Raw genomic sequence first — 10,746 nt, forward strand, 5'->3', positions numbered from 1 at the left:
CGCCCCCTCCCCTTCCTGGCAGCTGCAGTGAGATTAAATACCAGACACTCTTGCAGCCAAACCTGTGTCAGTCTGTGTGTGCGGGAAGGTGGGGTGGGGGTGCCTGACAGGCTGTCCCCAGGGTGCTCCGGGAAACCTGAGCCAGAGAAGCGGGACACAGGGACCCAGGCTTTACAAGTTGCAGGATGAGGGTGGTCAGTAGAGAATTAGAACCAGGTGCCAAGTCCTTACTCCTCTGCACGTTAGCTGTGTGATCTCAGCCCAAGGGACTTCTCGTTGAGCCTCATTTTCTCATCTGCACAATGGGACTGTTTTCCACACCTGGGAGCGTTGGTGAGGACCAAATGTGTCACACATGTAAACGGCAGACTCCTGAGCTCTTTCAACAGCAAGTGGCAGAAACTCAACTCAGACTGCCTTACGCCACAAAGGGGATGAAAGTCGAGGTAGAACAGGATTCAGGGGCTCAAACCAAAGGAATGGTTTGGTCTTTATCCTCCTTTCCTCTCTTGGCTTCATTCCATGCAGGCTCCCCATTTCTGGGAGGAGAAAAATGGCCCTGGCAGCTCCAGTACCTGAGGTCCCCTTTCCCAGGGGCCCTCTCATTGGCCCACCTGGGTTGGGAGGCAGCCACAGTTGAATCAAATGGCCTGAGATTGGAGGGGTGCGGGGCAGAGCCTTAAGGTAACGGCAACGTGCTGGCACCCAGCAGGCAAAACAGATGTCTGCCCAGAGCACTTATCAGAGGCATATGGAAGTGCTCAGTAAATGGGGCCTGATATGACCAAGTAATGGAGTTGACAGGTAGTTCGTTTTCTCACTCTATTTAATGCCATTCCAGTGGAAGTTGCTAGAACACTCTTCCCCATTTGGCATTCCCGTGAGCATCTCGTGGAACATCATTTCAAGCTGGATACCTTCGCATTTCCTTCTTGGTTCCAGGTGACAAAAACAACACCCACTCAAAGGGGCAGTTGTGGGGAGTGTGAGCTAGTTCAAGCATGTGAAGCACGCAGCAGAGGGTCCATCACAAAACCCCAAACAGTGGCAACAGGAGCCAGAGACCACGTGGCTCAGCTGTGGTAGTTCTCTCTTACGGGATGCTTGCACGTTCGTGGTTCCTGCCCACTAAATAAAAGTGTGTGTGTGTATGTGTGGAACAGTCAAATGGTGACTCAAAATGCCCCCCCCAATATTCCCAGACACTCCTTTGGGGGTGCTGCCAGCCCTGATTAACCAACAGGCCTTGCTACTTCTGTGTACAGATGGGAAAACTGCAGTCCAGAGTGTGCTGGCCTCTCCCTGGATTTGTCTGAACAGTGAGGGCCTGGGATCAGGCTCTCAGTGGGACATGTGCTCCACTGACACTGCTGGTCAACTAACTGGCTTCTGAGCTTGTTTCCTCATCTTAAAATGGGGACTACAACAGCCTCCCACTTCACGGGGTTGTTGGGCTCAGAGCCAGATTCCCGTCCAAGCCCACTACCCATTCTCTTTGGACCATCTCTTCTCTCTTTGCCCTCGCTCTGCTCAAGCCACACAGGCAGCCTTGCCATCTTTGACCCTCCACAGGTCTCTGCCTGGGGCTTGGTTCCCCACGTCCATGAGTTTGCTCCTTGGCCTCCTCCTGGCTTTCCTCAGATGTCCCCATTTTGGTGAAGGCGTTCCTGACTGACGTATTAAATTTGCCATTTTCCTTTTTTTTTAAACAGCGTTTACCATCTGACAAAAACCAATTTTATTTGTCCATCACGCCACTGCTCCTTGAACCTGGGACCTGGGTCTATTGTTCACTGCTGGGTCCTCAGCACCTACCAGGGCCTGCACACAGTGGGTGCTCAACAAGTATTAGACTAGATGAATTCATTCAATAAATGTGCAATCCTAGTAGTGTTTTCCTGGTGGGGGTGACAGAAGCCTGCCCCCCCATCCCCCTGCCCAGAGGCTATAGCCTAGAGATCTCAGGTCCTTAGGTCAAGGGCTTCTGCAGCTACAGGCCCACAAGCTCACCAGGGCACACAAGGGCAGAGAGGCAATGCTGGGACGCCAGTTTATTTTGCACTGGAGGTAGTGGGTGGTGGCAGTGGGAGGGGTGCCGTGCCCCAGCTTGCCTCAGCTCTTGGAGTAACGCCTCTGCAGTGATTCCCGGTAGAAGCGGAAGACGTGCTGTGAGGCAGCCTGGGCTGCGGCCAGGCACTGCTGGAGCTGGGAAGGAAGAGACTGATCAGTGCGTGGTGGCCCATCCCTGATTCCCAGGGCCCCCAAATCTACCACCTCCCCCTTCATCTGGGCAGACCTCTCTGCCCCCAGGTGAGGCATGTGGGAAAGGGATATTTCCAAGTGCATTTCCTTCTCCCCCACTTAGAGAGGAAGAGGAAAAAAGAGAAGGTGGGGCTTCAGGGGTCCGCTTCTGGCAGCTCCAGGACCTCAAATCAACAAAATTAAGCATCCTGACAGCTAGGAGACCTGACCTCAGAGCTCCATACCTTAGAGCTCACGGTCACGGAATTGGAGAGATCCTGGAATTTTAGAGCCACAGGCCCTGTGACTCCAAATAGTCTTAAAAGCCATGGAACCTGAGACCCCAAATCTTTACTGCCACATATTCTTAGATTCACAGGAGGTCCAGGTTGGAAATGCTCTTGGAGACCATTTTGCCCAACAGTTTCCAAACTCTTCTTCAGGGTTGGAATTCAGGGTTGGAGGTACGGCTCTGAGCTGGAAGCTTCGTGTGCCCCCACCTTTTGATTTCAACCTGAGTTCTTTTCCTACCCCATAAATTAGGCTTCCCTTTTAAAATTCCCACAAAGGTTTAGGTGGCTAAAAGTTTGAAAACTCCTTCTTTACAGAAGAGACGCAAGGAAGGGGCTCTCCTGAAATCTCTCAGAATTGAGACACGATCTCACGTCAGGGGGAGGGAAGGATCTGGGGTTCACCCACATCCACATTCTGGTACCTCAGCATCAGAGTAGAGCCCCTTGGTGGTGGACATCAGCAGCTTCTGGTCCACACTGTCGAGTGCAAAGGTCAGGACTGCCCGGGCCTCCTACGGATGAGGGGTAGAAGGTGGAGGACCTGGACTCTCCCCTCAGACATGATCTCGGCTGGTCCCAAAGAGGGGACTCGCCTTTCCCACAGCCAGGAACTCCCGTGTCAAGTGTAGTTGTTTTGTCTACATAATCCCCCCACCACATGCTTTCCCAGCTAACGCTGACTTTCCTCTCAGAACCGCTCCCCACACCAGATTCTACCCACATTTCTGACAGGTTGCCAAACACAGTATTCTTGCCCTGTAGGGGTAGCCTGGTGCCTCCTAGCCTCCCTCTGTGCTCTGTACTGCTGGGGCCGGAAGCCGGCAAACTGCTACTTCCCAGAGTCCCTTACGAGCTAGGTTCCATCAGGAACCTGGTGGGAGACTGGAAGGAGACCAGTAGCCATGTGCTCACTCTGACAGGAGCAGGTGCTGTGGTTGTGGCAGTTGCCACAGCAGCCATGAAATGTGTTCCTGGTCATCAGCAGCCAGGGTGAAGCGGGACGTCTGTACATCCAGGATGGACCACAGCAAGGTTTCAACAGCACAGCAGAAGCTGGCTAGCGGCTGCTGATCTCTGGGCATCCCCCACTCTTCCTTTTGGCTCCTTCAGCTCTTCCCACACTGTTGTAACCAGTTCCTTGCATTATTCTCTCCATCGGAAATCCCCCAAGTCGTTTCTGCTTTCCTGACTGGATGTGATGGGGCAAATAACTCAAGAGTAACCACAACCCTAGGATACTGTCACCTTGAGCCAATGAGGAATGCTCTCTCCTTTGCTTTTGAGCCTCTTAAGATGGAAGCACAGAGCTTACAGGGCCAGCCACAGCCTCAGGACAGATGCTGGCCAGAGAATGGAGCCAATTCACAGAAAAGAGCAGGGACTGAGAAATAAAGCAAGGAAATCCTGATGGTGTTTGAGGCCCTGGCTCTAGTTAGACATCTGTTCTTTCTGAGTTTGGGACTGAATGTCACTAAATTTCCTTTTTGCTCAAGCAGCTTGAGTTGGGTTTCTAGCACATGCCCTGATGAACAAAGCGGAGCTTGCCAGTTGGGACCAAGGTGGTAGGAGCCAACTGTTGAGGAGAAGTGAGGCCTAAAGGATGAAGAGAGGGACAGGGTCTGCCACGGCCCTTCACCACCTGGCCGTGATACCTACCTTTTCTTGCTTGGCTGTGGGGTCCAACACGAGGGTACCATCAGAGTCCAGGGCACAGGTGACCCCACAGAAGAGGGCCCGCATGGGCACACCTGCGTCCACCAATGCGATGCAGGCGGCGTTCAGGCAACAGGCCAAGAGCTGAGTGCCACAGGGAGTGGTTAAGAAGTTTCTACTGCAGGGCAGGCCAGCAGGGTGTGTCCACGCCTCCATCCTCTCTGCCAACGCTTGAGGCATATCACTAACTGATCACAGGAAGGCAGTATGGCAGAGTAGTTTTAAGTGATTCTGAGATCAAGTAACCATTGTTTCCAGAACTGCCTTTGCCACCTCTCAACTGTGTGACCTTGAGCAAGTAACTTACTCTCTCTGAGCCTCAATCAGGGATCAAGATATTCAACAGACTGGCACGTGCTGAGCACCTTCAGGGAAACTGAGGGCAGAGAAGGGAAAAACCTTCCAAATCATATGGGAAGTATTGGCACAGCCAGGCCTGGAGCCTGGGAATCTGGCAGGCAGCTGCTACCACTGACAGACTGGCAGGTTGATGGAGGTAGGAGTCATTACTGCTGCCCTCAGGGAGCCCACAATCCAAGGGAGCAGTGCAGCTGCAGCACGGTGGAAGGCAAGCACAGGACTGAGTCAGACAGCTGGCCCAACCTCAAGTTTCCTTGTGTCTGCTCCCCAGGTCCAGCAGTGGATAAGGGCCCAACTTTAGAATCAATCAGTTCCACTTCTGCCACCTACTTTCTATTCCCTTCCTCTGAGCTTTGTGAAATGGGGTTACAACAGCCCTCCCCTCTTCCTGTCTATGAAGTGTCTGCACCAGAGAGGCCTTCTAGAAATGCCCATTTCTGACCCTCAGCCTCAACCTCTGTGGCCCAAACTATTACGGATCTTTCAAGACTGAGCTGCGGATCAAACTGATCTGCTTGGTCAGGGTTCCCCCAGTGTTGAGCCTCAAATCTAAGCTCAGGGTCAGAGTGGAGATGAATGACACAGGCTCTGCAGTCAAACAGGCCTGGGTGTGAGTTTTGTCTCTGCTGCCTTCAGCTGTTGACCTTGGACAAGTGACTTCCCCTCTCTGGGCCTCAAGTTTGCTCACCTGAAACATGGGAACATAAAAACACCCATCTGCCAGGGGCCTTGGGGCTCTAGAACCAGATGGCTTGGGCTCAAGTCCTGGCTCTGCCAATTACTAGATGTGAGTTGATCTTGCCGTGTGGGAAAAACGAGTTAACATGTGTAAAGCACTCAGAACAGTGCTTGACACACAGTAAACACTCAGGCTGTTTGTTATTCTTTTTCAACAAGTTGGTGCCTGTGAAACGTTTGGAGGTCTTCTGGCTAGTGGAGGGTGTGCACGTGGCCATCAGAAAGGGAAGCAATCAGGGAGATTCTGGAGGACTTCCTGGAGGAGACAGCCTGGGGAAAGGATACAGAGCCAGCATCACTGACGACCTGCAGCACGATGGTGATGGAGGTACGGGGGTGCAGTGTTCCCAGCACCACTGCTTCACACGTGTTCCTGATCAGCCTCTCCCGGCTCTTCTCTGCTACGCCTGGAGAAACCAAGGGGTGGGGTCAGGCTCTTCCCTTCCTCCATATGACCCACCCAAGCCTCTGGAAAGGGCCTGCAGTCTCAGCCCAGGGGCCTGCATGGACGACAGGATTCCCAGTGGGAAGGAGACATGGCCTGGCTGCCACCCATGCCACCTCTCAACTTCAGCAAGGGAGCCTCCCGGGAGAGGAAAACCCCAGAGTCCCCATGGCCCATGCTGCGATCCAGGCCCATCCCAGTGGGCCCAGCCCCCGGGAATGAGGGAGATGGGGTAAAAGGATGGAAAGAAGGGAGGAAGGGAAGACACAAAGAGACTGGAGACAAAGAGAAAAGTGACAGGAACAGACAGAGACTCAGAGGCAGAGTTGGAGGAAGAGACAGTCAATAGCTGAGGGGAAACAAGAGGGGACAGTGGGAACTGGGGGGAGCTGTGGGAGGAGTGGGAAGAGGGGGGAGCTGGGTGAGAGGTCCCAGCAGACTGGACACTTGGAGACCCAGCCTGGCCCGGCCCAGTTACCAGGTAACCCGATCTTCGGCCTCAGGATGACTTCCAGTGTGGCCTTATTGAAGATCTCTTTGCTGACCTTCACCTCAGCCGGCCCATACACGCCTGCCAGGATGGAGGTGTCCCCTGCGGGAAAGAGCATGGGGGCTTCACTCACGTCCACTCTGCCTCTGGGGCCCACTGTGCGACACTTAACAGGGTGGGCTCTGAGCCAGATGGCGAGGGTGCTCCACGTCACCCCCACTCCAGCCCACCATTTGTAGTCAGCGATTCTGAGCATTCGCTTCACTTGTCTCTGCTTTCTCATCTGTAAAATGGGGATAATAACAGCACCTCCCTTACGTGTCCTGAGGGATACATGAGATAATCCATAACACTCCCTGGTCCATGCTGAGTACGAAACAGACTGTAGCTAATATTATTAAACTGTAACAGGAAGTTCTTCCTGAGAGCTACCCTTCCACTATTACTACAGCTGGTCTCCACTTTTCCTTCCAAAGCTTCCCTAGCCCAGCTCTCTTCCCTCAGGCTCCCATCCCCAAACTCTGCAGCAGGCAGAACACCTGAGGAAAGGCTGAGCTTCTGAGCGTGGGTCCTGACACCTGCTTATTTCCCCAATGTGGGTATGAACCAGAAAAGGGGAGGCAAGACCTGGGAAATAAAAAGCCTGGCTTCTCATCCTGTCTTCCTCCTCCTGGCTCTATACCCTCAGTTGATTTTGCTCACTTCTCTGGGCCTGTTTTACCAACTGCAAAATAGAGAGACTGGACTGCAGCAGCGGCTTCCAAACTTTTCTGACCATAACTCCCAATAAGAAATACATTTTACAGTGGGACTCAAAACTCCCGCAAATCTCTGTGCATGTAAATGGAACAAACGCCTCACAAAACATCTCTTACCATTACTGCTTTGATACACTCTGATGTTTTCTACTCGATTCCAGCAAAAAGAACCACCAACCTATGCGGTGGTTCTCAGCCCTGGCAGCACACTGAAATCACCATGGAGCTTTAAGAGACACTGATGTCCAGGCCCCTCCCCCAGAGATCTTAATTCAGCTGCTCAAGGTGGGGCTCAGGCATTGGAAGTCAGAGCACCACACGCCATTCTGATGTGTGTGGGAAAGGGGGTACATCTGCAACCTGCAACATAGAGAAACAGAGCTTGCTCACAGCTTCAAAACACTGCCCTGCAATCGGAACGACTGAAATAGTTAATTCAAAGTGAAGAGGACCAGCCTTGGTAGGCATAGGGTGGGTTCTGGGGCTCTTCGTTTTAAGCTCACCAGAGATTCTGAGGCCAAAAGCACCTGGAACACACCTTTAAGGGTCTTCAAGGACTCCCCTTGCTCCAAGGTCCTGGGGCTTTGGGGTTTTAGAACAGGAAGGCGCTAACAAACTCCAGGCGTCTGATTTCAGCAAGACAGCTAAGCCTCGGGGTGGGACTGGGAAGGTCCCCTGTTGGGGCTGTTTTTCCTGAGGGAGGAAGAGCTGCCACACAACTGAGGGGTTCTCTGTGCTCCAAGAGAATCTACACTGAAGGGCGAAGTTACCCAAGAAGAACTAGATCCACGCTGGGTCTTTATTTCTGCTACTCCCGATGAGCGGTCTGCTGTCCCCTTGAGCACAGGAGTCCTTCCTCTCACCTTCTCGCTACATGGCTCCAGCAGTTCTCTAGAGCAATTCTCTCCTCTCCAGACCCACATCCATCTTCAATGCCTGCCCCATTAATCTGATCCTCTTACAGCCAAGCTCCTGAAGACTGTCTCCATTTGCTATCTCCTTTTCCTCTTTTCCTTGACCCCACCACTCCACTGGAATGACTCTTGACAGCATCACCAATCAACCCACAGGTCTGTTCCATCCTCATGTGATGCGACCACTCAGTAGGACAGATGTAGCTAGTCAGACCTTCACATCTCAAACGCCTTTTCTGGGCTCTAGGTCACCGCCCTCTTTTGGTTTTTTCCTGTCTTACTGGCTGCTCCTTCTCAATGTCTTCTGCTACCGTGTTACCCCCAAAATAAGACCTAGCAGGACAATCAGCTCTAATGCCTCTTTTGGAGCAAAAATTAATATAAGACCTGGTCTTATAGTAAAATAAGACTGGGTCTAATATACCATGATATAATATAATATCATATAATATAATACAATAATGGGTCTTCTATTAATTTTGCTTACATTATATATTATTATATATTAAGACCTGCATAGTAAAATAAGACTGAATCTTATGTTAATTTTGCTCCAAGAGATGCATTAGAGCTGATTGTCCGGCTAGGTCTTATTTTCGGGGAAACACAGTAGTTCCTCACAAGTGAGAAGACTCAGGGCTCAGTCTGGGGACCTCTTCTCTTTCCCATCTACACTCCACTTTTCTAGGTGATTTCATTCAATCAAGAGCTCAAAATACCATCGATAGCCAGAGGATTTCATACAGTATGTCCAGATTGGGTCCCTCCTCTGAATTCCAGACTTTTATGTCCAATGGCCCAGTCCAGATTGCCACTGTAGAATCCACTAGGCACCGCAAACTTCATGTTCCACACTGAGCTCCTCATCTTCCCCTAGCACAGCTGATCTGGACAAAAACCTTAGCATTATTCCTCTCGTCTCATACCCCGAAATCAAACCATCTGCAAATTTTGTCGGTTTTACCAACAAAATACATCCAGAATTTCACCACCTCCATTGCTTCCACTCTGGTCTAGGCCACCATCACCTCCCCCTTTCCCCATACCATCTCCAGGCAACACTGAATCCAGAGAGATTCTGTTAAAATGTATTCAGATCATGTCACTCCTCTGAGCAAAACTTCCAGTGGCTCCCACCTCATTCACTAGGCCATAAACTTGTACGATGGGCAAACTTCCGTAACTCTCTACAAAACCTCCTCTCACTCACGTCTCCAGCACACTGGTCTCACTTCCTCAAACACATCAGGCAAGTTCTTGCCTCAAGGCCTTTGCACCTGCTATTCCTCACACTCAGGATGCTTTTGCTCTTCGCTCCAGTTTATTTTCAGGGTTGGCTCCCTTACCTCTAGGTCTTTATTCAAATGTTACCATCTCATTAAGGCCTTTTCTGACCATCCTATTTAAGACTGCAACCCTCTCTGGCATACTCTACTCCTCTGTCCTACTATATTTTTCTCCATAGCATTTTACTTAGTTATTTACTGTCTGTCTTTTTTATTAGAGTGTAAGCTCCATTAGGTCAGGGATTTAAAATATTTTTATTGATATGTTCTCAGTGCCTGGAATGGTACTTGGCACAAATACATGTGTCCAATGAATGAAGAAATGAATGAAAGCAGGTTTGTAATTGAGAAGAAGGTAGTGCCCTAGGGAGAGGACTGAAGCAGCTATAGGGGTAATCCTTAGGCCCATCTCTAGAGGAATTATTTACCTGGGTCAGGGAGTTTGAGAGGTATTTAGCTAGAGGAAGGGGATACTTACCCAACAGGCAAGACCTGCTCCAGTGTTAGGGATATTTACTCACATGGAGAGATGTGTATCCCAGTCAAAGGGATATTTACCCAATTGGTGGGGTGGGGGTGGGGAAAATCTCCTACCAGGGTGCAGACATCACCTTTGATATGAAAAGTATTTACTTGGGTGAAAGATCTGCCATGGCAGGGAGTAAATTAAGCCGGTAATGGGGCATGTATGCAAATGGCAGGGTTGCCTTAGCCTGGGATGTAGGGACTCAGGGGTAGGTGTAGGGGTGTGTGTGTGTGTGTGTGTGTGTGTGTGTGGCGGAGGGGGAAATCAAATCAAGGGGGACATTTACCTTGGTGTGATTTTCCCTGTTCTGGAGTATTCACGCTTATGGGGAGGTCTGCACCTCTCTCATAATCATTTACCAGGGTGGAGATATCTTCTCCCTTCTGGTCGGGAGAGAGATTTGTATCCTAACGTACTGAGTAGTATCCACCAGAAAAAGACGTTCTGTACCAGTTCAGAAGCGACATTTATCTACTAGCATCAAAAGCGGTGGGCATTCTTTGCACGTTACACCTTTGGCGCCCCCTAAAACAAGTACGACCTGGATGACCGTGGCTGCGGCCGTATTTACCTGGCTTTAGTTCTCACCTTGCAGGAAAGAGGCAGAACCATCCGGCCGGGACAACAGGTTCTGTTCGCAGGCAAAGTGCCGGAGGCTGCAACCGGGGCTCTGAGGACCCGGCTCTGTCCCCCCGGCAGTGCGGCTCTTGGCGTCAGTCTGCATTGCCCACTCCGCGAGCCCAAACCCCGCGCGCCGTCGCTTCCGCCCAGAAGTGCGCGCCTGCGTACAGGCGGCGTGCCCAGTGCGCACGCGCCGCTCCCGGACAGCCCAGCGCTGGGGCCCGCACGTGGCTCCCCGTTTACTAACAATCTGGCCCCGCCCCCTCCCGCCTGGAAATTCTAGAAGGACCATTGGACAGTAGAGAAGGCGGGGCGGGCCTTGGCACGGGCTCGTCCTACCCGAGGCCCCCGGGCCTTAAAA

At 51.5% G+C, this 10,746-nt stretch overlaps 1 protein-coding gene across 1 annotated transcript; it reads right to left on the minus strand.

Annotated features, from left to right (window-relative positions):
- Positions 1 to 39: 39 nt before the first annotated feature.
- On the minus strand, positions 40 to 10,556 carry EXOSC5 (exosome component 5). Its single transcript, XM_081031991.1, has 6 exons — positions 10,353 to 10,556; positions 6,269 to 6,382; positions 5,631 to 5,752; positions 4,191 to 4,331; positions 2,957 to 3,046; positions 40 to 2,205 (listed from the first exon to the last, which is right to left on the minus strand). The coding sequence occupies exons 1-6, from the start codon at positions 10,486 to 10,488 to the stop codon at positions 2,113 to 2,115; spliced, it is 696 nt and encodes a 231-aa protein (XP_080888117.1). The 5' UTR covers positions 10,489 to 10,556; the 3' UTR covers positions 40 to 2,112.
- Positions 10,557 to 10,746: the final 190 nt, after the last annotated feature.

The sequence above is a fragment of the Rhinolophus hipposideros genome (genome assembly GCF_964194185.1).
Source record: "Rhinolophus hipposideros genome assembly, chromosome: 21".
Taxonomy (NCBI): Eukaryota; Metazoa; Chordata; class Mammalia; order Chiroptera; family Rhinolophidae; genus Rhinolophus; species Rhinolophus hipposideros.